This window comes from Cucumis melo, chromosome 3 (genome assembly GCF_025177605.1).
Source record: "Cucumis melo cultivar AY chromosome 3, USDA_Cmelo_AY_1.0, whole genome shotgun sequence".
In the NCBI taxonomy this organism is placed as follows: Eukaryota; Viridiplantae; Streptophyta; class Magnoliopsida; order Cucurbitales; family Cucurbitaceae; genus Cucumis; species Cucumis melo.
The window spans coordinates 4,898,755-4,925,142 of NC_066859.1; the positions used below are offsets into that span (position 1 = coordinate 4,898,755).

General features: G+C 33.5%; 2 protein-coding genes across 3 annotated transcripts; both read right to left on the reverse strand.

Annotated features, from left to right (window-relative positions):
- Positions 1–5,519: 5,519 nt before the first annotated feature.
- LOC103485631 (serine/threonine-protein kinase STY46-like) lies at positions 5,520–19,720 on the reverse strand. 2 transcript variants are annotated; one of them, XM_008443308.3, is made up of 16 exons: positions 19,372–19,720; positions 16,843–16,957; positions 15,305–15,417; positions 15,075–15,167; positions 14,762–14,837; positions 13,452–13,562; positions 12,739–12,789; positions 12,343–12,482; positions 11,912–12,019; positions 10,995–11,068; positions 9,200–9,375; positions 8,276–8,368; positions 8,059–8,139; positions 7,799–7,849; positions 5,899–6,039; positions 5,520–5,812 (listed from the first exon to the last, which is right to left on the reverse strand). In XM_008443308.3, the coding sequence occupies exons 1-16, from the start codon at positions 19,566–19,568 to the stop codon at positions 5,765–5,767; spliced, it is 1,668 nt and encodes a 555-aa protein (XP_008441530.2). In that variant the 5' UTR covers positions 19,569–19,720; the 3' UTR covers positions 5,520–5,764. The 2 variants fall into 2 exon arrangements, with proteins under 2 accessions (XP_008441530.2, XP_050938979.1); XM_051083022.1 differs by lacking the exon at positions 19,372–19,720 and adding an exon at positions 16,499–16,764.
- A 1,800-nt stretch (positions 19,721–21,520) lies between these two features.
- On the reverse strand, positions 21,521–23,250 carry LOC103485730 (probable carbohydrate esterase At4g34215). The gene is made up of 2 exons (XM_008443427.3): positions 22,483–23,250; positions 21,521–21,839 (listed from the first exon to the last, which is right to left on the reverse strand). The coding sequence occupies exons 1-2, from the start codon at positions 23,050–23,052 to the stop codon at positions 21,588–21,590; spliced, it is 822 nt and encodes a 273-aa protein (XP_008441649.2). The 5' UTR covers positions 23,053–23,250; the 3' UTR covers positions 21,521–21,587.
- Positions 23,251–26,388: the final 3,138 nt, after the last annotated feature.

Sequence of the window (26,388 nt, forward strand, 5' to 3'; positions counted from 1 at the left end):
AGAGGCTGAGTGGATCAAAAGCCTACTAGGACATGTACCATTGCGGGGGGCATTTGTGCTTGTGTCCATATAGTGTGATTCACAGGTTGCCATATGTATTGCCAAGAACAGTGTTTATAATGGCAAAATTAGACATATACATTTTAGACATGCAACTATAAAACAACTGCTAAAGGAAGGAACTATTTTTTTAGAATTTGTTCGATCTGAGAAGAACCTAACTGATCCTTTAACCAAAGGACTAAGAAGGAAAGTGGTTCTAGATTTCTTAGTGAACATGGACCTAAAGCTCTTCGGAGATCCATAGCACTTGGTAATTGGGTGGTCTATTGCGATAGACTTGATGGTCCATAGTCCATTGTGTGGTCAGTCCTCAAATAGACTTGATGGATGATACAAAAACCTTTGTTTAGTCCATAATTGGTATGGATAATATTGGAGTCTCCATAGCTCTTTTAGAGTGGTTTGGTTTGGCAAACTTGATGGAGCATATAACATGACAGTGAAGGTGAGGCCACCTTCTATGAAAGAGTTTAAAGGTCTCTTTCTAGAGCTCTCACGTCGACCCGAGGTTCATTCTATGTGCATGGCCATAAAGGCACAAATCTACATTGCAGAAACAAAACCACAACTAAGGATAGAGCGTGTCGTAAGGGTCTCAACTAGTGTTACAGGGAGCTCATGATACAATTCACTCTCTCTAACAAGGGTGTTGCTTTACTTCACTACGCATCAATTCAAATCTTCGAATATTGGTGTCTAAGCTTAATATATCTTCTATGCTCATAACAAATTCCAATAAAATCTCATTCTTCTTCGCCTACCCAGTAACTTTGCTGCTACAGTAATTTGCAGAGATTGTCAGAAATAACTTATGGGTTTTGGCTCAAATAGCAAAGTTAATTATTTTGTCCCACATTGCTAATTTTTTAAGTGGGAAGTGGGTATATAGTCTTAAACCTTCAAAGGGGATTTCTAGCTAAGTTAGTGGTGTTAGTGGTGATAGTATAATCCTGTCACCACATGCGCGTCACCGTCCATCCAGTTGGACGAGCTTGAGCAATTGCGCTTGCACGAGAAAAGGATTTATTTTTTATTACCTATACTTTGGTAATTTACCTTTTTATCTCTTGTTTCTTTCGACAATTTACATGGACATTGTACATCGTTTACACAATCATGATCAGCTTGACTTTTTTGTTCAACGCGTCACTCACTGCCATAATGTTATGATCATCACTTTCCTCCTCTCTTTTTCGACGATCACTCTCGTCACTCTCTACCTTCTTCAGTTCTCTATAAATTGGACAGAACTCATTTAGTTTCGACACACCAAAAAACATTCTTCCAATTCCCTTTTCTCATATTTTGCTTTCCTCTCCACATTCTAAGCATTTAAACATCGTTTTTGTTCCTATTCCCTATTTCAATGAGTGTACGTCAGTACTGGGAAGTTGTGTTAACCTTGGGGGCAACCAACCTCACGATCAGCACCACAGTCAGCTGAACTTGTTTTTAGGGCAATGGTTCGTCACGGCACAACAATTATCTTGATTGATATTCTCAAACTTTTCCACCAAATCCAACATTGAGATGCTAATCTTTGATTGTTTTCCATGTTTTCTAAAATTGTTCTTTTTTTCTCTCTTCTTGCATGAAATAGAGATGTACCATCTCTAGTTTATTTTCAATCAAAGTATTACCAAAATGGTGTTTATGGGAGTTTTTTTTTCAAAATTTTTATGAATATTTTCTATAAGTTTTCACAGCTTTACTTTCGATTTTAATTAGGACCACAAAATTATGTTTTTGTTTGGCTTTTAAGGATTTCAATCACACCAATGAGGTCAAAACATAATTCTAATAGTACTTGTTAAGAACTAAGAGTTAGGGTTCTCTACGTACATCTACTACTGAGAATGGGATCAAATTAAAGTCTTGTGTATCGACTAGATAAGAAGATGTACATAATGTTATGAGTTTATAAACGTGAACAAGTATCACTAATGATATGTGATCTATTGGGTGAAATAAAAATTAGAACCATGTGAGTTTTTGTCATAAAAAAAGAAAAGACAATATCATATTATATTATAAAGATTGTTGAGGTTTGTTGTCTTTAAACATTATGATTTTGTTAGGGCTTCATCTTAGGTGGCTGCATGTCCATGCAAATAACTGTTTTTATTTATATATCAGTGCATGATTTATTTGATGACTAACTAATGTGAGATTTTGATAGTACTTTGTTATATTTATGTTGCTATATACTTAATATTATTGAGTGAAGCTTAAATTTTTAGGTTCTATCACATCTTCTTGTCCTACAAATGTCAATTCTAGCCATGTTGCTAAAACTAAAATCATAAGAATTGTAATTCGCCATTGATGGTACACTAATTAGATTTTTTCTCCCCTCCAAGTTGGATGACTTGAAGTTTTCTTAAGAAAAGAAAAAGTAATATAAAGGAATTGTCATTTTTTTTTCAAAATTGTATTTCTAAGATTTTCCCAAGATTTGACAATTGATCAACTTTAAAGTGATGAAAGTGGGAATATATATTTTTCTTAGAAATTCATTTTAGTGATTTTGTTTTGTGAGGTTAACAAAGTTCTTAAAGTGGAGTTGAAAATATGAAAATAATCAACTTTAATTGGTTACAGCCAATTTGCATTATTAGTTACGCCAAATCTTGAAAAATAAAAAGTGATTTTTGGAAAGCATATATGGTTCATTGACAATTTCAAAGTTTATACCACCAATAATAGTACAAACTTAGATGTATTGAAAAATCATGAAAATATTAATAAAATAAACTGTTAAAAGTTCAAACATTAAAGCACCATTGGCAACCTAATAATAAAATAATTCAAAGTATTGCAGTATGAGAACTTTCGTTTTAATCATCATGATATTGTTCTAAAGAAGAAAAGGAAAAACAAAAAAGAAAAAAAAAAACATGAAAAATCATTTGACTTATTTTCATGTATTCTCTTAAAAAAAGTTGGTTTAAATTATATATAATCGTTATGACGATTTCTTTCACCTGCTATCACTCACAAAATCCTTTTTATCTATAAGATTGTCATATTAATCTTTATCATGAGTAATACATTCTAACGACATATCATGTGTGGGTAGAAATATCACTTCCACTCATATTTTGTATTGGTTGATAGAAATGACCTTCTGCCTATATGCACACTCAAAAAATCATCGGCATACCTACAACCAATGCTTCTTGTAAGATCTACCGATGCAGAGAATAAAAACCTAGTGGTGTATTCTTTTGTAACTTTTTTGTAAACTGTAATTAACTTTTGCTAAGTACAGCAATCATTTGGTATGGATCAAAGTTTTGCAACCTCAAGGAAAGTTTACTGGTTGAATTATAAAGTAATCAATGAAATATATAATCCTACAATTACCACAATTGTCATAAAAATCACATGCAATCTCTTAAAAGTTGAAACTGGAAACCTTGCACAACCAGGCTGATACAGAACCAAGTGGACCATTTATATTTTCAAAGAGAAGTTTGTTTACTTTCCCATTAGATTTTCAATGGACTAATCTCATATTTTCAATTAAATCTTTCCCATTTCCCTTTCTACATGCAAAGCTTTTTGGGAATCATTTCCATTTTAATATTGCTCCAACAATAACCAAAAGTTTGATTAGCTAATTAAGATGGAAACTTTTGATTAGAAAGCATCAACTATTATTCATAACAATTTAAATTGCAAAATGTCTATTTAAGTTTTTCAAATGTCGACTGTTAATCATCTAACTGTTATTCTGAAACAAACTAGGACTTTTAGTTACAGAAATATAATCAATAAAGATCTAGATTATCTTTCATTAACTGTCAGCAAAATATAGAAATACAACTAAATTTGATGTTGTTTTGGTTGGCCTGAAAATTTTCTTTTATTAATTGTATTTTCGTTTTGGATGGTTAGGATTTTCCTTTTGCTGTCTCCCTGTTGTGGAATTTTATCCTAAATTGCTTCTGGTCTTCATGGCTGCCTTTGGATCTCTTGCCTTTTTGGAGGTTGAATATAAAAGGGTGTTTTGTAGCCTTGCTTCGTGTTGTTGAAGAACCCTAGTAATCTTGCTGAATATTCATATACCTGTGGGATCGTTCTGTATTTTGGGGCTTGGTTTTCAACAAAAAGAATATCAGTATTTTGACTGTGATAATTGGTGTCGATGTTATGTTCAACATCATTGAAAATGTGGTATAACTTTTAGTGGTAGTCCAATTTCAAAAGCTTGCTGGAGTAAACTTATTCAAGGGGAGTCAGAATTTAGAAGAGATAGTAAACCAAGTATCCAACTTAGGAGGAGCCTAGACAATCTGCTTCTGTAGATTTGTTATAATTCAAGATAATGCATCTATAAGATATAAGATAAGTTGTGTATTTGTAAACTTCTTGATATGCAGTGAATACTTCATCTCAATTGAACATGACCCTTTAGATGACATTCATCTCAATTGAACATGACCCTTTAGATGACATTGCACTGAACTAGGTTAGCAATTTGCTTGTGTTATTATCTCTTCTTTCTATTTACTTTGTTTCCAAGTAATTATTTTATTTTTAAATTATAATGGAAAGAAATTTAATAATAATAATAATTAAATATATAGAAATATTTTTAAACAAACCCTTATTTGCAACATGATCTATAACAAATTTTGCTATGTTGTTATATGTTATATATCCTAAGAATTTATAATTCTTTCTTTTTTGCAATCTAACCAAGCAATTTTAAGACGATATGTCAGTGGATGCTCGATTAGAAATTGAAATCCATTTGCAATAACGGTGATAAATATACTGTAAAAATTGAAACAAAATATACATTACTTTTAAAGTTAAATTTTATAATAATTAAAAGCAAATAAATAAATATGACCTTCGTATAAAAGCTTGAAAACTCAAAAGCTTCTTTTGCAAGCCAGCCAGCTTTTTCCTAGGCCCCTTTGCTTTATACCTAAGAATGCCAGCCAAATTGGAAACTACCAACATATCATTCATACTACTTTTCCCTGCTATTCCTTTTCTACTATAGAATAGTTTACTCAAATTCCTGCATATATAATATTAATAATACTTACACATACACACAATTAAAGCTCCTTACAAAGGAAATCCGAAAGAATCCGTAAACCTCATAATAGTTGTAAACTTTTCAGCAAAGATGATATGAGGCTGCCAATTTTCTATAATGGCCTCTAAAGAAGAGGTAGAAGAAACATTATTGAGCGATTTACACTCAATTTGTAATACCAAACTCATTTTGTTCTCACAATTTTCAATCAAAGCCTCTTTTCCACCGTTTTTCATACTTCACGATCCTATTTTCCTTTTACACTTGATTCCTCACTTGATTCCTCACTCATTCCAACACTTGTCAGATTTACAGTAGACCTCCTAAACAACCTCTAAATAACTACCCATGTAATACACACACACACGGGAAAGAAAGAGACTCATTGAACAACTCGAAAGGCTAACAACAGATAATTTTACTATATTTGCTGAAAGCATCCTCGTGGTCAAGTATTTTTGTAATGAGAACATGCTATTTCTTCTCTCTTTTCGCACTGAGCAGCCTCTATACTTCTTTTTCTCTCTCAGATGTACAATATTTGTGTAACTATATGAAGAACCGAAAGTGGAAAACAAAATAAATATCCTCACGGAAAATACAGGGTAAAGCCGAATTGAATATTGCACATTCTACGCAGCTACATTAGCTCCCATTAACTGCTGCACAATTTTCTTCATATTTTGTACACATCTAAGCACACATGGGATTTAGAAGTTAGAAGGTTTGCATTTAGCATATTATTCATGCGGTTCTGAAGATATGGGGAAGAGATATACCTCAACTTCTTCTAGGAGACTTCTGAGTTCAACTTTTATCTCAGTAAATGGAGGCCGATTTACAGGTTCTGCATCCCAACATCTTTGCATCAAATCCAACAATTTAGGGTGAACATTTTTGGGAAGATCTGGACGTAGTCCCTGAAAACAGATTATGAAGTCTTAAGTCTTGAGAATACTGTGTTTTTTAGTCCTTAAAGGGGAATTAATGCAATGCTTTGAACTCCTCCTAGATACCACGCAAATTTGGAATCTTAAAGAAAAGTAAAATAAACAGAGCATTCTTCTTAATACATACTCGATTCATCTTATTTATATAAAATGTTGCTTTTATACTTAACAGCAATCTTTTCCAATTGCCTCATCTTTCCTCCTTTTTTTTCTCATCGAACTAAGATGCATACAGTAGCTATTTGAAGTTCCCTCATTTGTCATTGGTCCATAGGTGCTACTACAGATTGGAAGAAAGAAATTGTTCTCATACATCTTTAGCTTATCTTTGGCTTGAAATGGCAATGGGTAGAAGGAACAATATTTAGTGGCAACCTAGCTTCCCTTCAGAGGATGTTGGCACGTAGAGTTAAGTAGATAATTATTATCTGAGAAATTAGATTATCTGGAGAGTTACATTAACTGTATTTTGAGCGCTGAGTTGAGTTGAATCATAAAACTTATACTTTGGGTGCAAGGCAGAGTTGAGGAATGTAGTACAGTTTTTTAAAACAAAATTGATTTTGTATTTTTTTTTTTTTTAATCTCCCAACTCTACACATAGTTTTAAAAAAAAATAGCACTAAAAAATGCTTCATTTTCTCTATTCTTAAAACATAACAAATTCGTAAACACAAATCTTGAATTCAATTTTTGAAAATTGAATAGTCAATTGCATGACATAAATATTTTTCTCCAATCTGTAGCCCTCAAGTTTAACCCTCTACAAATATTCCATTTTCCAATTTTCAGATTTTTTAATTTGTTTTTTATTTTTTCGATCCAACTGAGAATTTTAGGAGGGAAAACAAAAACCCTCGTGACCTGCACAGATACAGCCAAATGCTAGAAGATATATCCAAACCTAGAAAAGAAACTCCAATAAAATGTAAATGTAAACGAAAAGAATGTGGAAAAGAAAATTAGTCAAATCTACAAAAGCTTACTTATCTAGTAAATCTGATTAAAAAAAAAAAAGACATCGACACAACTCTAGAAAAATAGACAAAGTAGATAAAAGAGGGATTGAACAAGAAAAGACGAAAATAACTCATATGAGCAAAAGGGGGAAATCTGAGGAAAACAAACAAGAGGAGATGAAGGAGGACGAACTAGATGGACAAAGAAAGAGAAGATGAGAGAGATCAAAAGAGGAGTAATATGAAGAGACGGGTGAGTCTGTGAGAGAAACAACAGAGTAAATGAGAGAATTAGAGGAGAGTAAAGAAAACACGTGAAATGAGAGGTGTATTGAGAGGGAATAAAACAGTGGGTCAATAAACCAATCGTTTTTGTCTTTTTTCCTTTTGCAATGGGCCATATGGTGGGTGGGATTTTTTTGCGCACCCAATTAACTCAACCGGGGTTGCCAAACAGCCCCTTACTATTTTACGGAAAGAAGAGGTTTAATGTGGAGAGGTGGAGAGGTCATGTGATGGAGGTTTGAGAGATGGCAAGGTACAATGTGGGCATTAGTCACCGACTTTTTGAAACTATGACCTTTTAGTTTTGTTGGATTGGAGGGAGTCCTTTTTGGTAATTTCTTGGTGTCTCCTGTTGTGCTGGATTTTTTCTTATGCTCTTGTATATTCTTTCAATGCTTTCCATGAAAGCTTGGTTTCTTAATTTTTAAAATAATAGTAATAACAATAATAATAAATAGTAATGCACCAAAAACTAGCACACAGACCTGTCTTACTCCAAGGGCAGCTTGTAATGGTGTCATGGAATCATAAGGAACCTGAAATGCCAAAAGCTTGGGTGAAAAGAATAATCACATTCACATGTGGTTAATGGTTATCATATACTATTAAGCAATCAGCAAAACAATGATAAAGGTATAATCATCTTATATATAAGATTGCTCAGTAATAGCTATCTGAAATACAGGCAAGCAAACAAAAAGAAAAAGACGTTGCATTGTAGTAGATTAGTCAACTTGAGATATACCTTTGCTGTTACTAGTTCCCACAACACAATCGCAAAACTGAAAATATCTGCTTTCTGATCATATGGCAGATGATTTATTACCTGAAGATGAAAAGTAAAATCAACGCAAAATGATTGAAGTCAATTAAAATGCTGCCAATATTCTAGAATACAATCTCTAAATTCATAAGGAAGTTAACAATGGTAATTTGCCAACATCCTCCGACGGATTCATCACCTCAGGAGCCATCCATCTGTATGTTCCGGTTTCTGCTGTCATTACTCCTTCACTCTGGTATCGTGCAACTCCAAAATCTGCCACCTTTACAACCTTAAACGCAAAAAGAATACGTCTTTTAGTCATAAGTGGATTTAAATTGTTTTTTAGTGCAAGCTCATAAAAGCGCATCACTAAGTGACTTTATCCTTGGTCTCCATTGATTGTCCATAAAATGAAAGCATAGGAAACCCTCAGATGAGATTCGCTAAGTCAACAAGTAATCGTGGGATTTACCACTGAACAAAATTTATGATAAAGAACGTAATGTGGAAGTGCAACTGCCAAAAAGACTCCTAATTTCGGCTCCCTTTAGATGTTGACAGTACCATCTTTTAACAAGAGAAAATACAAATGTACTCGGAAAACACATACAAATCCTACTCCAAAGTTCCAACATTGACAATTTTGAAGTAACAACTGTGTTCGACCACTGTAATAGTTAAAGAAATTATCAGCAGCCAGAGGATCCACTACTAAAAAAGTCCACGCACGTTATGTATCTAATTAGCTTGACATATATTTCATAGAGGACAACATGGCACCAATTAATATATTAACTTCTTCAGTCAGCTCAGGGAAACAGTGACTGTTAATTGTTGATAGTAGAGTGAATTGGTGCATCCCATGGGCTAAATGATCACATTAGAGCTTAGAGTTATATCTCGTTTGCATAGCTATTTCAGTGCGGTTACTTCTATTTCTTTTTCTCTTTATCTAAGGTATGGAATGACTTCTTCCAACCCCAAAACAACCTTCAATTATATTTTCTGTTATCTTCCAAAACCTAATTTATATAAAAGTAGTTTGATATCAAAATAACCAAGATGCCTACACTACTACCCTTCACCAGCTGATTCCAGTAATATAATGTTCCAATCTTACCTGTTGAGTGTCCATTAGGAGATTTGCTGTCTTCAAGTCTCTATGGATAATGTTATTTAAATGTAAGTACTCCATTCCTTCACAAACATCAATAGCAAACTTCAGCAGTTGCGAGAGCTTCAGCACGCAATGATTCTTGTGCAAGTAATCATAAAGACTCCCTCCTGGCATATACTCTGCAAGAAACAACTAAACTTAAATTTTGCATTTGAACAGTATAGATGGAACATAAATCCAAAAAAACAAGACTACAGAAGAAACTGAATTTAACGACCAAATTCTAATCCAAAATGCATATCAAATTAGGAATTTCGGGTATAAATACAGATGGAGACATAGAAGTGCAATAAATCTTCGCTAAGTTTGCATTATTACAAGAAACTACCCCCAACTTTGCCCTGAATATCCTCTTCAACGTCACTTGGTTTAAATTTAAAAAATAAAATATAATAAATAAAACAAAAAATTACTCCAAAATTGTGACCCCTACTCCACACACTACTTTTGATTAATCTACACCAAACTCAGTTTGCTAAACAGATTAGTGATCTTTCATCAGTCATTGAGTATTTTCTTTGTTTCAGTAATGCAATTAGTTGGGGAAGTGGATCCTTATAGATTAATCCATAACTAATCCAATTAGCTTCGGGAAACTAATTGGATTGATTATGAATTAATTTATGGTGTGTGTGTGTTGTGTGTGTGTGTGTGTGTGGGGGGGGGGGGGGGGGGGGGGGGGGGGGGGATTTATTTTACTTCATCTCGTATTCCATAAATCGGGTCAGTACCATTTTCACCAGAAAAGATGGGGGAAAAAATCCTATATCACCCTCACCACCTTCACTTTTTATTTATATCTAGAAACACTACAGACTCTGACTATCCCACATAAATAGCCATACTAAATAACTCAAAATCTAAAGAGAAACTCATTACCTTCGTGTCTCTATCGCAGTCTTTATCTTTATATTTTTTAACTACTCGCCCTAACCATAATCATTCCAACAAGATACCTTTTATTTAACTTGTTAAGCTTTTTGGGTTTTGCCCTTTTGTATGTTTCATTTATCAACGAAAACATTTTTTAAATAAAAAACTAACTTTTATTGAAAAGAAAAATGAAAAATATAAGGACATACAAAAACAACAAAGCCACAAAAGGGAGCACCCAAGAGAAACAGCCGCCAATCTAACTGAATGTGAACTAGAATAAAGGGGCTCGTCAGTCAACACCAAAACCCAGAGAAACATTATAAATTAAAATTCACGAGGGACCAAACATCAACCAAATCCCTTTCAATCCCTCTGAAACATGTTATCCACAGGCTTATCTTCATCCTAAAACAAATTTTAAAAAACTTATTACCTTTTCAGAAAACCAACTATTTGTGGTAAAACAAATTTCTTTTTTCTTTTAAGAAAAAAGTTGTGAAAATTCACATTAAGTCATGCATGAGGAAGAGTTAGTAGTTGTATCTATTGACGAAAATAATGTCCGGCCAAGGTCAGACAACAGCCAACTAAGTCTCAAAGGAACGTAACTATTTCTGGTAACAAAGTTGACCTCCATCAAAACCTTACACTAGAACATAAAGTTAAAAGAGCTTCACTTGACTGTCGATCTTTTATTGATGCAGAATTTTGCTATTTTGCACACAACTCTTGTCCGAACCAGGCAAACATCTATCAGGATATATATGTAAACTAGAAGAAGATCCTACAAGAAACTAACCAAGAACTGATGAAGGGAAAGGAGACAAAAAATTAAAGACGACTAAAGTAGAGATTTATGTACCTGTTACAATACACAAATGTGGGGAGCTTGTACAAGCACCTACAAAACGAACTACATTTTTGTGCTGGACCTTCCTGCATTTCAGATTAATTAAGATCCCTTCACAAAGGATGTATGGCGGTAGATACACCTATAACAAATTGATTACAAAACATAAACTGTGGAAATTATTCCTTCACAAATGTGGAAATAAAAGAAAATCATTATCGATGGATTGAGGAAATTGTGAAGTATCAAAACAGTTCCAGGAAATTGAAGATTTTGAATCTGCAGCTACTAAACATCATTGTCTGCCAGAAGATCCTTTTGGTAAGAATGTATTTTAATCTATGACAATGTTTGGATGCAAGGAAATTGGTGAGCATAATATTTGTACTTTAACTTTCAGGCGTGTAGGTTCATTTCTGATTAATGAATTGAACAGCCATTAATTTCCAGAACTCCTTCTCAATTGAAGGCCCCCTATATGTAAAGTATCCAAACACAATCTCCTATAGAATCAAAACAAAAGGAAAGATATTTCATAAGATCTACCCGCAAGATCACAGTAAAAAATGTGCAATTCTTAGCAAGTACATTTTCAAGCTGAAACTCTGCAGGTGTTCTGCATGATTACATTAAATAAATTATCAAGAGATAGAAGTTTGTGAGGAAAACTTAGCTATAAATAAACAATAAAAATGATTGCAATCTGTACACAGCATCCTCCGGTAAAAATGATCAGTGGATTCCTTAACTTACAGTATGATAATGGAAAGATAATATCAATATTTTACATTTTCCTCCCCCTAATCCCTATGGGTTTTTCTTTTCTTTTCGTTTTTAATGATGATAGAAAAAGTGTTCCCTGCTTTCATACCCCAAACTCAGAGATAATTGTTTTTCGAAGAAGTAATTTTATCACATATCAAAATTACCTGAGAATAGCCACTTCTTGATTGAACTCATCCTCTAAATCAGCATTTAGGTCTTCAGACCTTAATATCTTGACAGCTACATCTTGACCAAGATAAAATCCATGGTACCTGGGGATGAGTAAAGAAAAATGAATCACATGGTAACATGCGTAATTGCAATATTAAAGAGGGGACTGTAGTATTCAGAGAACAAATAAATAACGAGCAATCAAACATATCATGTTGTGAAACAACATTGCTATGAATGGCAAAGATGGTCACTTGATTTTATTGCTTGGTTGGGGATTATATGAAACTTCAACTCAGAATATATCAACGAGACGCTAATGTAACAAGTTCAGATGCTATATCTGTAAGCTTCCTAATAAGATCCAGATGCTATACCGTTCAAGACATTGTCAAAGAAAGGTGTATTTTCAGTTGAAACTTACAAATCACCACAAGATCCTGATGCAATTCTTTCACCTATCTTCAGTAACCGTCTATCTATTTCCCAATCTGCTGATTTTACCTGGGCGTCTAATGTTTTCTTGACCACTGGATGAGAATGTGAAGAACCAGACCACGATCCCTGCATTCCATGAAAGAAGTTGCATTGTTTCCTTCATATTCCATCACTTTGCAGAGGGAGAAGGGGGTGAACATGAGAATTTAAAACATCTTCAACCACAGACAATTGAAAACAAAGGACTCAAATTTGTATATAACCAAAAAACAAAAATAATAACTAGTAAATGCTGCAAAATTATCTAGGAATTATAAATTAGGTAATGACATTTCATTCAATATCTTTCATAAAGAATCGTGTCAAAAAACACACAATTTACCTCATATCTAGCCACTGCTTTTTCCATAGCTTCGTACAATCCATCAGTTTCCTGGTCACGAGATTGCAAAATCAGCAACATATAGGCTTAACACAGATCCTGCTACAAAGGATACATAATACAGATTCCCCCTTATAATACTAGAAGGTTGCTGGCCTGGGATAATACATAGTTTCTTTTAAGTAACCCAACTGATGCAATTTTCCATTTAAAATCCTTAGATACAGATGCAAAATGCGAAGAATCTTTGTTAAACGTCATATAGAAAAATCTCGTACAGGTTTCTATGTCTTGATTTAAAATAGACAGGTTGGAAGACAAGAGAACCAGTTGAGCAAGCAGTAGCACTCCAATCCCAACATTCAAATGTGATTACTTTTGGGGTGGATGCTGCATACATATGCAATTTGAAAGGCCAACTAAATAATAGAGAGAATTCAGAGTAAATTTACTGTTCATCAAACTACCTTTACTGTTAAGAACAGAGAGTGACATAACATGAAGTTAGGAACACACAATAAGTAAACGAAGAGGGTAATTTTGAGCCAAATGGCAAAGATATTTTAGATCTTCCAATCATTTCATAAGATAATTGTATATAATACCAGTTACAATGATAGGATTACAATAATAAAAAAATTCATATGAAAAACAGGGCAGCACAGCAGCAGAAACATCAAAATATATACTTAGCATATATCACAATACAGTACCTCAATAGGCCATCCATCCACCACAAATACATCCAAAGAGTAACCATCAGTTGTTGAAAACACATGTGCTTCTCGAATGTTAAGTCCTATATCAGAAAGCAAAGCAGAAAGCTAGGAAAAAAAACTGATAAGTCGTTAGAAAAGCCAGTGTGAATTTTTTTATCAATGAAATATCGCTAATCTACAAAAACGAAAAGCCAGTGTCAATTCTCCCATACTGATACTTTCATAATAATGACCAACTGACATGAGCAAATGAAAAAGAAAGATGTTGAATTATTCTCAACACCTAGTATGAGTATTAATCGCCCCATGATAGGTTGTTCATTAACTGTCTATCACTGATACAAGCTTCGAGCTCTCAGTTTGTGTAAACTTAAGTTTCAAGATCAATTCAATGCATTTATCGATGTTTTCTATGTTAGAATAACTCCTTGTCTGTGGTTAACTGCAGTAAGGGCCACTTTTATGAGAATTTTTAATTATACGGGCATAGAGATCTTTCAGCACAGTAAGAAAGGGTCCAATGAAATCTAGGTCACTATTATCTTTTTATTATCTTCTTTTCCTAGGTTCAACTGATTTTTATAACTAGTCCCCTTCCTGTCTATACATAGACACAAATGGTACTCCCTTTCTTATATTATATTGGTTTTTTAATATATATATATATATATATATATTATATTATCTAGCCCATGAAATCTAGGTCACTATTATCTTTTTATTATCTTCTTTTCCTAGGTTCAACTGATTTTTATAACTAGTCCCCTTCCTGTCTATACATAGACACAAATGGTACTCCCTTTCTTATATTATATTGGTTTTTTAATATATATATATATTATCTAGCCCCTTCAGTTGAACAAAGGACTTCAACTGGTGTATTTCATTCTTTAAATAAAAAGGTTTCTTACTGTAATAAAAAAGTATTCCATTTTGCCAAAAGATCATTTAGACTCTACTTGCTCAAAAGAGAGAATAATACATCAAACTAATGCAGCGCCAAAACTGATAAAAGGGAAAAAAAAAATACTAACAAACAATCAAAAAGTTTCTGCCCTCATTAGACGTTCTATTGTTCCTTTAAAGTCATCTTCTAAGAATTGTTGATTACCATAAACTAGTGAGAGTGCTAAACATACAGTAGAATGCTGGCCTTTGTATACATAAGTTCCATTAGATAGGAGCATAAGAACAAGACTTCAATGAGCATGCCAGACTATGAACGTTTTGGCAAGTTTTGCCTTGCCAAGACATTCATGTAGATACTAACAAATATAAAAGACAAAATACCCATTCCAGCCTACCTGGCTAAGAAGCTTTGGCTTGTCAATAGTTGAAAATATCACTTCGTGTATCAGTACATGTCCAATATTACCTGGCCTGCATTGTACTTTTAGAAAACATCTTAGTATCTAGTTATAGCCAGCCAACATGTCAAAAATTTGAACCCTGACGGGAACTACAAGAACTTGTAAATCCACAAAATAGTCTATGCAAATACACATGTTAATCATAGCTTTCTGAAAAAAAATTCAAAATAATACCTCCCATCCACAAAAATAGTCAATGCAAATACATGTGTTAATTATAGCATTCAAAAAAATCTCCAACTCGTACCTCCTATCCATGGCCTTCGAGTTTTTCCTAACATCCAAATTTAAGTCCTCAAGCTTGGAACAAGCCTCAAAGTCAATTATATTTCCTCGAGTTCTACAAACCAATGATTAAGAAATCAATTACCACAAATCAACCATGTGAGGAAAGAAACCTAGGGAGTTGGAGAGAGGGTAGCATGGAGGGAGACACAGTTAGGCTAATAATGAAAATGCAATAGGTCCAATAATTACCTTTTGTGTGACAATGGAAGCCTTCTATCGGCTGCTTCATTAGATGAACCACTTAAAAGCATACTATCAAGAAAAACGTGATCATCATTGCCATCTGACTTAGTACTTACGTGCTACAAAATCAACAAGAGAAGTGTAGAGCAATAAAACCTCTGCCACTAAAACAAAGTTTATACGAACAACATAGAACTCTATTTAATACAATTGAATAATCTTTTGATAAGAGAGACGTCATAGAGTAACAGAGTTATAAGCAATCATTACAAAATGTTGTACAACAATTGTGCATCTAACTACAACGAGACATATGAAGAAGCAAAATACAAAGACATCCCATCAACATCTTAAACCACAAACTATTAAAATCACAACTATCCTCAACATCCTCATATCGATTTTAAAAAATTCTCTCATTCCTCCCAAGCCAAAGGGCTTAACATAATGCAAAGGTTTCTTTTTTCTTTAAATAGAAACGAGCCTCTTTGTTAAAGATAATAAATGAGACTAAAGCTCAAAATACAAGAGTATTATACTAAGAGCAAAAGAAATTAAGAGAAAATAAAGACTAAAACTAAAACAAAGACTATAATCAGGCAACATAAATATGAAGGCAACCTAAAAACGAACCTAGAAAGAAAAATAACGATCTAAACAAAGCCACTTGAAGACAATACGGCAACAGAAAGCTAAAAGCGAAGCAGAACTTAATCGCTCTCTCAAAAGATCCCACTCGAATCTAAAATCTTGAACACCCATCTTCAAGATGAAAGGAGAAAGAGAATCCCAAGAAGATGCAAACAACTGCTATTTTTCTAATGCAAAGATTTCAAAATCCCAAAAAATTATTTTCATTGTTCTTGGGCAAAAATTATTGTTAGATCTATTTTACCACACGGGAAAAAAGAAAAAAGGCAAAAAGCCATTGAAAGGGAAAAAATATTAAGTACTTTAATATGAAAGAAATATGATTAATGCAACCACTAATTAATAAAGCTGCTTATATCAATCAATAACAGGAAATAATATAAAATATTGTCCCGATTGCTTTAGTACGCCATCTGACTTTCTTTAGTGTAAGCATATTGCTATAAATCCATATAAACACATTCTAAATTCATTTTTTATCGGCCATTCGAAAAGATTCAGGGGCAGGCTGGGGAGGACTATATTGAACAAGCAGAATATCATTCCTACCCTCCAGGCGCCACCCATGACAATTTGATGCAGTTTGTAGCAATGCGCCGTCCTCAGTTTTTTTCCTCTGATATTAGGAAGTTCTACCTTCAGCACTGATGGTTATGACCTCATATACAGTAATTCCAAATAGTCACCCCTCTCTAACTAGTCATCAATAGGAAACTGATAATATCTCTCTCTTTCAGCGAGCCATTTTTCTAATTTTTGCCTCAGGTTATATGTTTTCCACCAAAGTTTGGCATAATCACACTCTAAGCAAAAAACTATAAGAATGTTTAGAACCAAGCAACATTACCCATTAGTTTCCTCTAAAAATTATACAAATGAAATTGAAAAAATACCTCCAGAAAACGAATGTGATAAACAGGGCACTTCTCTGGATCCTTTGCTAGGGAAAGAAGCTTTTGATGTAACAAAACATCTTCCACCTTCTCCATGTTAACATCAAGTCCGTAACTGACAGAATAATTATCAAGAACCAAGAAGTTAATAAATTAAGAAGAATGAGTAGACCATCCCTACCTGATGATATTGTCTAGCTATGTGAGTTTAACATGTTATACTACTTAGACACTCACCAGCCACTAAGAATTCCATCTTTTATTTTCCTATTAAAAACACAATCTAAAATAGATACACCAAATAGGGGGTGAAGGTAAAGGCAACCAAACCCAAGTTACATTTTTTAAAATTAAAAACTACATAACTACAAAAGAAAAGGAACTTCAAGTGGTCCTTGATAAAATTAGTAGATTTCTTTTTTCTTTTTTTTTTTTTTTTCTCAACAGAAAACAAAAAGATTAGTAGATTCCTTATCCAAAAAAAAAAACCGGAGATGACATAACAAAACTGACTTAATTCTACAATACGACCAAGTCCTGATACTTTTGTGCAATGATTCTATCATTCATCTTAAGCCACAAGTATTACAAAAAAGTTTGCAGGTATTTAACCAGGGATATGATAGCAAAGAAGCTGACCATCAACTTTTTATTAAAAAAAACTCCTTAACCTGTCCCTATGTCTCCAATCAAAATACTTGGTAAGATGCTTTACACAGAAATGCATCACTTTCTAAAGATTAGCTCTAACATCAATCTGGAAAGTGTATGACCTTTAGTTATCATAGATTTTTTTTAATAACAGCAATAGAACAAAGTCCGTTGGATGAATAGGACGATCAAGCAGATGGCAGCACCTCTTTACCTAACGTTCTTTCATGGCCCAAGCAAGAGTTTAGTGATCCTTACAAAGATTCCTTTAGGTTGTTCCTTGCCCATAGAGTGAGCTTTTTTCTAAGCCTAGTAGTTAAGTAGCTTCCGTATGTTTGTCTATCTAGGTGTTAGGATGAGCCTAAGTACTTCCTTTTCAAGTCAAGAAGTGACACCATTTAAAATCAAATGTCTCTCCATGACCACTGAATAGGTAGGAAGGAAGAACACTATCTCACCATTTATGAAAACAAAACCACTCAAGCGTGCAACTCCATTTGAGAACTATTGAGAAGATTATGTATCAGAATCCTGATTGATACTCGTTGGTTCAGATAAATATAGATTAAATGTTTTTTTATAAAAACAATAACTTCCTTTGAAAAAAACTGAAAAATACATCGGCATACAAAAAACCCAACCCACAAAAAGGCACCCCTCCCTCCAGGAAGGGACTTCAACTAACCAAAATAACTCCTATAGAAGAGTTACAAAAGATATTCAAAATCGAAATCCACAAAGAAACATGAAACCGGACAAGGGACCAAAACTCACTAGGTCCTTATCCACCCCTCTAAAAATTCTACTACTCTGCTCACCCCACAAAACCCACAAGATCACACACACCCCAGCTAACCATAAAAAGTAGCCCCTCTCCCCATGAGGCAGAATGAGGAGGAACTCATCCATCATTGCACTAAAGTTATGCTGATATGAACCCATTCTACATAGTTCTAAATTCAAAAATCTGCAGTACAACTTTTAGCATCTCCCAGCTCATAGCATTCATGTAAGTTAACAAGATTTTGTTAACTTGAATATCAATGGGTTTGTAATTCACTTTCAATAAAATTCTATTCTACAGCCAGAAGTTGAAGCATGTTTTGAGAATATTGTTTCCCACTAGGCATATCAATTATCAGCATTTAATCAAATCATGCATAAACTCTTGCTTCCAAACATATCACTACGCCATTGTTGGTTCCTTATAAGTTGGTAGTATATAAACAGTAAGTTGTTAAACTGGTAAGTTCAACCTGACTCCCAACAAGTTTAGTCAATCCAAAATTAACAAATGTTGTCTAATAATGATTTCTTAAAAAAGAAATTAAGTCATTTCCTTTCTGACCACAATTTTCAAATTTGACCTAAATTTAAAAAAAAAAAAAAAAAAAAAAGAATTAAAAAAGAATATGTTCTTCGTTTCCAAAACGTGATGACCAATACTCAAAAAAGTATTTTCTATTTAAAAAAACAAACAAACAAACAAAAGATCAAACATACAGAGACCCAACTAAATTTCAAAAACAGAAAAATCAAAAGGAACCCGTTACAAAATGAACTTTCCCAACATTAGAAAACAACATATAGATTAAGCAGAAGCAATAGGATTATGACAGACAAGTAATAGAAAGGAAAATTCCCCATAAAAGTAATCCACCAAAATCAGCTTCCTAATACAGTTAGACAAACACTATCCACTACAAAATCCCAGGAAAAAGATCGAAAATCAAATAAAGCAAGGATGCAAAATGCATATACCCTCACTGGGTTACACCAGCTCAAAATGAAATACAAAAGCACAATAGAAAAGTAGCAAAAAAAGAATGAAAAAGCCCAAAATCCAAATCACAATCAAAGAAAAGCAGAATAAACTACCTCGGAGGCAAACGATTGAAGTGAGCATCCAAGTTCTCGCGAAATTGAGGATTAGAAACAGCCTCCTCATGTCCACACTCAACTAACCTAGTATAAACATCGTTCCGAACATCGTGGGCAGCACAGAATCCAGCAGCAAAGCTTCGAGGCGGCGAAGAACTCTCACCAACGCCTTCAACAAAATCCATATCCGCCATGGAATCAAGGAAGACAAGGGAAGGCCATGGGAATGAGAGCGAGAGAGGGAAAATTGGAGGAGAAAGGAAGTAGAAAAACGAGATTGGGGAATATTTATTGATCAGTAGAGAGGATCTTTGACTGTTGATAGAATCTTGAGGAGGAAGATGGAGTGGTTGGGTATTTGGGGTGAAGACGGAGGGTAATGTCGTCATTAAGGTTTGAAATTTATGGGCAAAACCAAATTATCGAATTTCGGATGATGTTTTTTTAATAAAATTTTCTGTTTTTGGAATTTAATATTTGAAGCTTCCATGATGGAAATGGATAGGGCTCCGGAAAGGCATGACGTGTGAAAAGGAGAATGTTGAAATGCATTTACGTAAATACCCTTGTGATTTGCTATCAATTACGAGATTAAATTTTTTAAGTCCAACGCGGTTATTCTTTTTAGCTGTAATCGTAGAAAGTAATAATGATTATTATTTCTTTTCTTTTCTTTTTTTTTTTTTTGAGAAAAAAATTAATATTATTTGTTTCTGAATTGTCTTGTCTAATCACATTTTAACATGTGATGGATTCTTATTCAAAATAATATCGTTCTTTTTTACCTATGATTGTGCTATATTCAAATTGTACAAACATAGATGCATAACGTGGACATGTGAATAAAAATGTACATGAAGAAAGAAAGTACCTTCAAATTAGCAACTAACTTACACGTCATTGTGATGTAGGTCACCCATACACTTTGATGTTTCAATTAGAAAGTCCAAAGTTAAACTTTGTTATGGAACTTACCTCTTACTTGCATTTTTATAGGGTTGGATGTCCTATACCTTCTCCAATTAGGATTATATTGTTGTTTTGGTTTGTAGATCCATTTCATTTTTGTTGGACTAGAATCACGTGGGAACAACAAAATTTGGTGGGCTCATCCAAGTCGAGCGGATTAATTTGGTTTTGGTCCAAGTTAGCCTTTCTCTTCTAAGCCTTTGTTGAGTCTAATCATGGGTGAGTTACGTGATATGATGGATTAGGTCTATGTTTTAGCAAAGGGCGAGATCGATGGTGATTTCTTTTTGGATTGAATCAATCGCTCTCTCTAGGTTTATTCCATCTTTTAAGCATTATTGCTTGTCCATTTATTAATATTTCATTGACTCAGATGTTAATTTTGTTATAAAATTATTTGTAAAAACCAAGTATTACTTTAGTTAATGTGATTTTTTTATATTTGATTTTTCTATTTTTCTTAATTACAAATGCAGTTTATAAAATAAAATGTATTCAATAAGTTTCTGAAATTTTAATTTTGTATCAAATAGTTGGCCAAACTTTTATCAAACTATCAATTGGTCTCTGAATTTTTAATTTAGGTTGTATTAAGGCATTATACTGAACCTTTCTATCCAGTAGATGGTAGGAATTTAAGTAAATTTTAATATATATATATATATATATATATATATAAGTTTGGAGGGATAAAAAGTTTAAATTTAATTTGAGAATTTTCTTTTTCAATGTTAAAAATTTCTTCATTTATTGTATTTATTTTCCTTGAAAAGTCCGAAATGGTATTCTATTTTAGTTATAGGTTCAAAATGAGAATATATTTATATGTGTATAAACATATATTTGAAAATACTACCTAACCAATATAAACTCGCACTTATCAATTTCAGCTATCAAAACTATCCACAAAATTATTAAGCTGTAAAAATGTTGAAGAAACTAAACTACAACATATATCCACTTATATCATATTGGTATGTTTGTATAGATTAAATTTCACCCCTATTATAAATGGAGCAATATAAAATTTAAGCGTTTGAAATTAATTTTTTACAATTACAAAAATGAAAAATCAAACTTCCAACTTCAGAAAAAACAATATACTTCAATTTAAGGCAAGCTAGATATATACTTTGGACAACCATGACTACACCAAATAGTACAAAGATACAATAAATAATGTTTAAGGAGAGGTTTATTAATTCATTGAATTAGTGTCATCATTTTCGTGGGCACATAATTAATTAGAAAAGGAAGTTGTGGGCAAAGTTTGAATAAAAGGAATGAGCAAACATTTTGCCTAATTTGACTTCAGATTTAACATTGAGATGACCTTTATCTTCATTAAGCCCATCATCAAAGTTGCCCACTGCCATGGGACCGTCCACCATTGTTACGTTTGGTAGGTTGTGCGTGACTGCCTCCAAAGCCTTCAATACTTCCTCCTTGAAGCTTATATTTGGACTTAAGAAAAAATCATGAGTTACTATCTTCACCTGTATCCATTTTTTTACGTATAAATATTTTAGCATTCAAATCACTCTAAGATATCACAAAAATGTAAGTTTAAATACTATAAGATTTATATTGCAATATATATATAGTAAACATTAAGTTTAGTAGTATTTTGTCGTTGTAGTTTTCAAATTTTATATTGTAATCATTAAGATTTTGGTTTGGCTAAATTTCGACTCATATGGCCCGTTTTCCATTACACTTTTTAGTTTTTTTTATTAAAAATAACTTTTTATTATTTATTTATATATTTCAACGTTATAGTAAGACCGTTTTTCATAGCATAACTTTTAATGCTATGAAAACTTTGCAATCCCTTAGGTAGCAAAAATTGAACGACAAAACTACCGATTCAAACCTCAAATACAAGTTTTAAAATTCATTACCAGAATGTATGCTAAACTCAAACTCTATCGATTAAACATTAAAAATAGAAAAGTATCCCATGTTGGATAGGTTCCACCTTGTGTAGTCCACCTATATACTTGTCCTATTAAAATTTATCACATCATGCGAAACAATTTTAGTTTTCTTAAAACAATTGAATTATTATTTTTCTAAGAACTATAAGGTGCAAGAAAGACTACATCTAATCAATTTTAGTTAAAAGATACAATAACAAACCATGATGATGGGTAGGTCAGGATGGTTCGTGTCAGCACGCAAATCGATGAAGAATTTAGTGAGCTCTCTTTCATAACACATGGCTTCTTCTTCAACAGCAGCATCAGACTCTCCTTGATACCACAAAAATCCCTTAACTTTCCCTCCATCTTTTTCCGAAGCCCTAATCCTTTCAACCAAATTATCATACCTATCAGTCCCTTTAACCCATTCTTTCAAATGGGATCCTCCAATGGCACATGGAACAAGACCAATGGCACCAGCCCTCTTCCCACCTATAGCCAAAAGCTCATTAGCAAAGGGCATGCCAGGTCCAATCCCATTGGTCTTTACAACATCAATGTCCCAATGGAGTGGTTCATGGGCTTTTTCCCATACCATATCAGCATTCAATCGAAAGATCGAGTCGTTGGATTGGCATTCGAGCGGGATATATCCATCCCATACCATTTTTTCTGTGGTTGGATCTTGTGAAACCCCTCCTCGACCAGCCATATTGCTTTGGCCTGCGAGTATGAAAATGTTGTTTGGAGAAGTTGTGGCTTTTGGACTAAGAATTGAATCCGTCATTTTTTTTCTTTGCTCGCAAATGTTTATTTGTTTAATTTGCTTAACCTCTACCTTAATTTTCCTTCTTTGGTTTGGTCTCTTATTTATTTTATATGCAGAGAGATAACATGTTTTTGGGCTTTTTTTAGTATCTTGTGAGGTTTTGTTGGTGATGCCATAAGGTTGGTTTTAATTCAATGGTGTATGGTTGTGAGTTGCAACCTTTTCTATAGATTGTCAAGAGTTGGGCTTCAATGTTATCTATAGATTTCCACCGCCAAAGTATTTAGAAAAGGCAGTTCGTTAAAAATCATCTAAAATAGGGTGGTAGTTACGATTATATTTTAATGGATAGTTTTTGTAATTTGCCTAAAAAAGATAATAATTAAGTATAGCCCAAGCTATACCCTATCTTTCTACCGCCTCATTTATATCACTTATAAACTTTCAAAAGAATTAAAAAATGAAAGAAAATTTTTGATACGTAATAATGGTACTAAGTAGACACATAGATTGGTATAATCTATCATAAAAAGAAAAATAGAGATAAAATGTTTCTAATTTGTTTTCTTGCAAGCAATTGTATTAACATGTGCATGCTTTGTCTGTAATTTAGGTGATATATAAGCTAGTATTCTATTAAAACTAGATATTACTTACGTTGATATGTTCCATTAGAGAAGATCATGAAATCTAACCAAATTATTTAATTGATCAATAATGTTGTCCGGATATTGTTAGTGTACAAAACATACAAAACATTTTAAGTACTATAGTAAAAGTGAATCAAATGACATTCCATTTTGTTACAGTCAATTAAGCCTCAAATGCCAAAGCGTTTATCACCCATTTATTCTAATAGGATAATTAAATCAACCAAGATAAATATAGTAAAGGAATGAACAATTATTTGATGGTTCTATGACGAATATCTGAAATTCTTTAAATTAATGGTCTCCAATCACAATATTATCGTAAATTCTTCGATTCACATTTAGATAATATAAGGATTTGTTTAGTTTAATGAATTTAAATTTTGTGTTATTCTTTGGGAATAATAGACCGCACAGACATTGAGAGTGAAAACATGAGAAGAACTAGTCTATCACGCATATGGGTAGCTGCATGCCTACATTTTATTTCGGGTATACCCACTCGCCACTAACTTAGGTTAATTACTTATATTCTGAGTGACTATGAACTCGCCCACTACATAGATAACTACTCTATCATCTTGGATTACTTCTTTGGATTAATATTTTCTAAACACAAAACAACAAAAAGAAAATGATTTAACCAAGATATGTCAACTGCGAACTACTACACAAAACCCAAGATTTAATCGAATTACTGCTAACCCGACTTTACCGTCGACTAAACACCAAGAAACCGAGAGAACCACGTGTTGGATATTGCCTCTGATACCGAGACCCAAAATGTAGAACAACCACTGCACATCTGAGTGGCAGAACCCTTTCACCACCAAACCCGTCGGAAAAACGATAACGTCAGTACTCACACGCTTCATCGTCGAACTTCACTGAGAGAATGCCATTGAAACACGTCGAAACACGCCCCAAAACAATCGTAACCCGTCGGAACTCCAATGCTGAAACGGCCTGAGGAAGCACATTGTAACTGTCAAACACCGTTGTCTCTGCCAGAAAAAACCAAATCCAACCACGAACTGTATTGATCCTTCCTCACCAGAAGACGCACCAACGTCAAATGAGAAGGACGCCAAACGTCGTTAACAAAGCCGCTGCTCTCTCCTGCCGTTAATCTCTCTCTCCTCTTTTCTTTTTGTGGTGCGGCTGCCCCCCTTTCAGCTCTTTTCTTCTCCTTTTCTTCTTCATATAAACCTTAAATGAAGAAGAAAACCTTAAATGAAGAAGAAAAGTATATTTGCAAAATTGCTATTGAGGCATAATTACCATTCTGTCCTCAACAAAGCTTCCTCTTGACAAACTATTTAAGTCACCAAAATGATTCTCCCAGTCACCTTCTCATCATAAATTAACCTTTAGCTCATCTGACCGTTATTTAAACCTATGAGCTAGAAGAACCTTGGCTACCAACCTAGCCTTATATCTAGGCTTACTATCACATTCTGGCTTGAACCACTTTGATTGAATGAGTTTCTAAATATGAGGCTTTGTAACCAATGACCATGTCTGATTCTTTTGCAAAATAAATAACTCTGCTTCCATAGCATCCTTCTGTTGTTTCTTCGAATCAGATGTAATACTGTCACTGCAAACTCCCTCATCAATCAAAGTCCTCTCCTGTTAATACTGTACATCATCAAATTCAGATTTCTCTGTAGCCTCTGTTTGTGAAATTAGTGGTGACTGATTACTAGATACATTTGAACCTTTGCCTGACGGTCGTACTCCAGAATCAATTCTGACCTCTGTCACAACATGATCATCTGTCTGCTATTTCTGTTGCTCTAATGTCATAGCAGCACTACCTGAAACTGCAGTACCCTCAAACACATACAAACTATTCCTCAATGTTCTCCTTAGTTTAACCAAAGAACCCTCGGTAACTTTCATAACTCTAATCTCAAATTTTACAATATAACTTGATCTATCTAATTCACCAAGAGATATGAGATTATGTTTGAGTTTTGAAACATACCACACATTAGTAAGCATAATTCTGATCATCCCATCATGTATTTCAATTTGAACTGAACCAGTTCCTTTTACATCACAGGTACCATTATCACCCAATAAGACTTTTCCTCCATCTCTTTTTTGAAATTTTAATGCCCTAAAATTTGAGGAATTTAATTTTATTATCTTAAGTGTAATTTTGAGATTTTGGGTGTTATTTAAATGTTGAAGTATCTTTACTTTATGGAGATTTGATTCTATTGGATATTTGAAAAATAACAAATTTTTGTTAAGTTGGAATTTATGTTTGTTTTGGTTATTTATGTTTAGGTATTATTTTGGCTTAAGGATTAATAATTGTATTATGAAATAATATAGTTATTCTGAAAAGATAGTTTGATAAGATAAAGATGATTGGTTGGTTGAGGAGACAGAATATGTGATTTTATTTGGGAACAGATAAAAAGAAGATAAAAAGGGAGATTTGGTGGGTTTTAAATGAAGAGAGAGAGTGTGAAGATTTTGGGCAAAAAGACTAAGAGAAAAATAAAAATAAAAGAAATTATTTTTATTTAAATAGGGTATTGGGATGTGAGCATTTAATGCTCCATCATCTTCTTCACCAAGGAAGAGAAAAGAGGGAAAAAAACCCTAACCTTAATCCTCCGTCGTCGCCGTCGCCGCTCCGTCTCCACCAAAATCTCTATCACTCGCCGCCACCAACGAACGCCGTAGT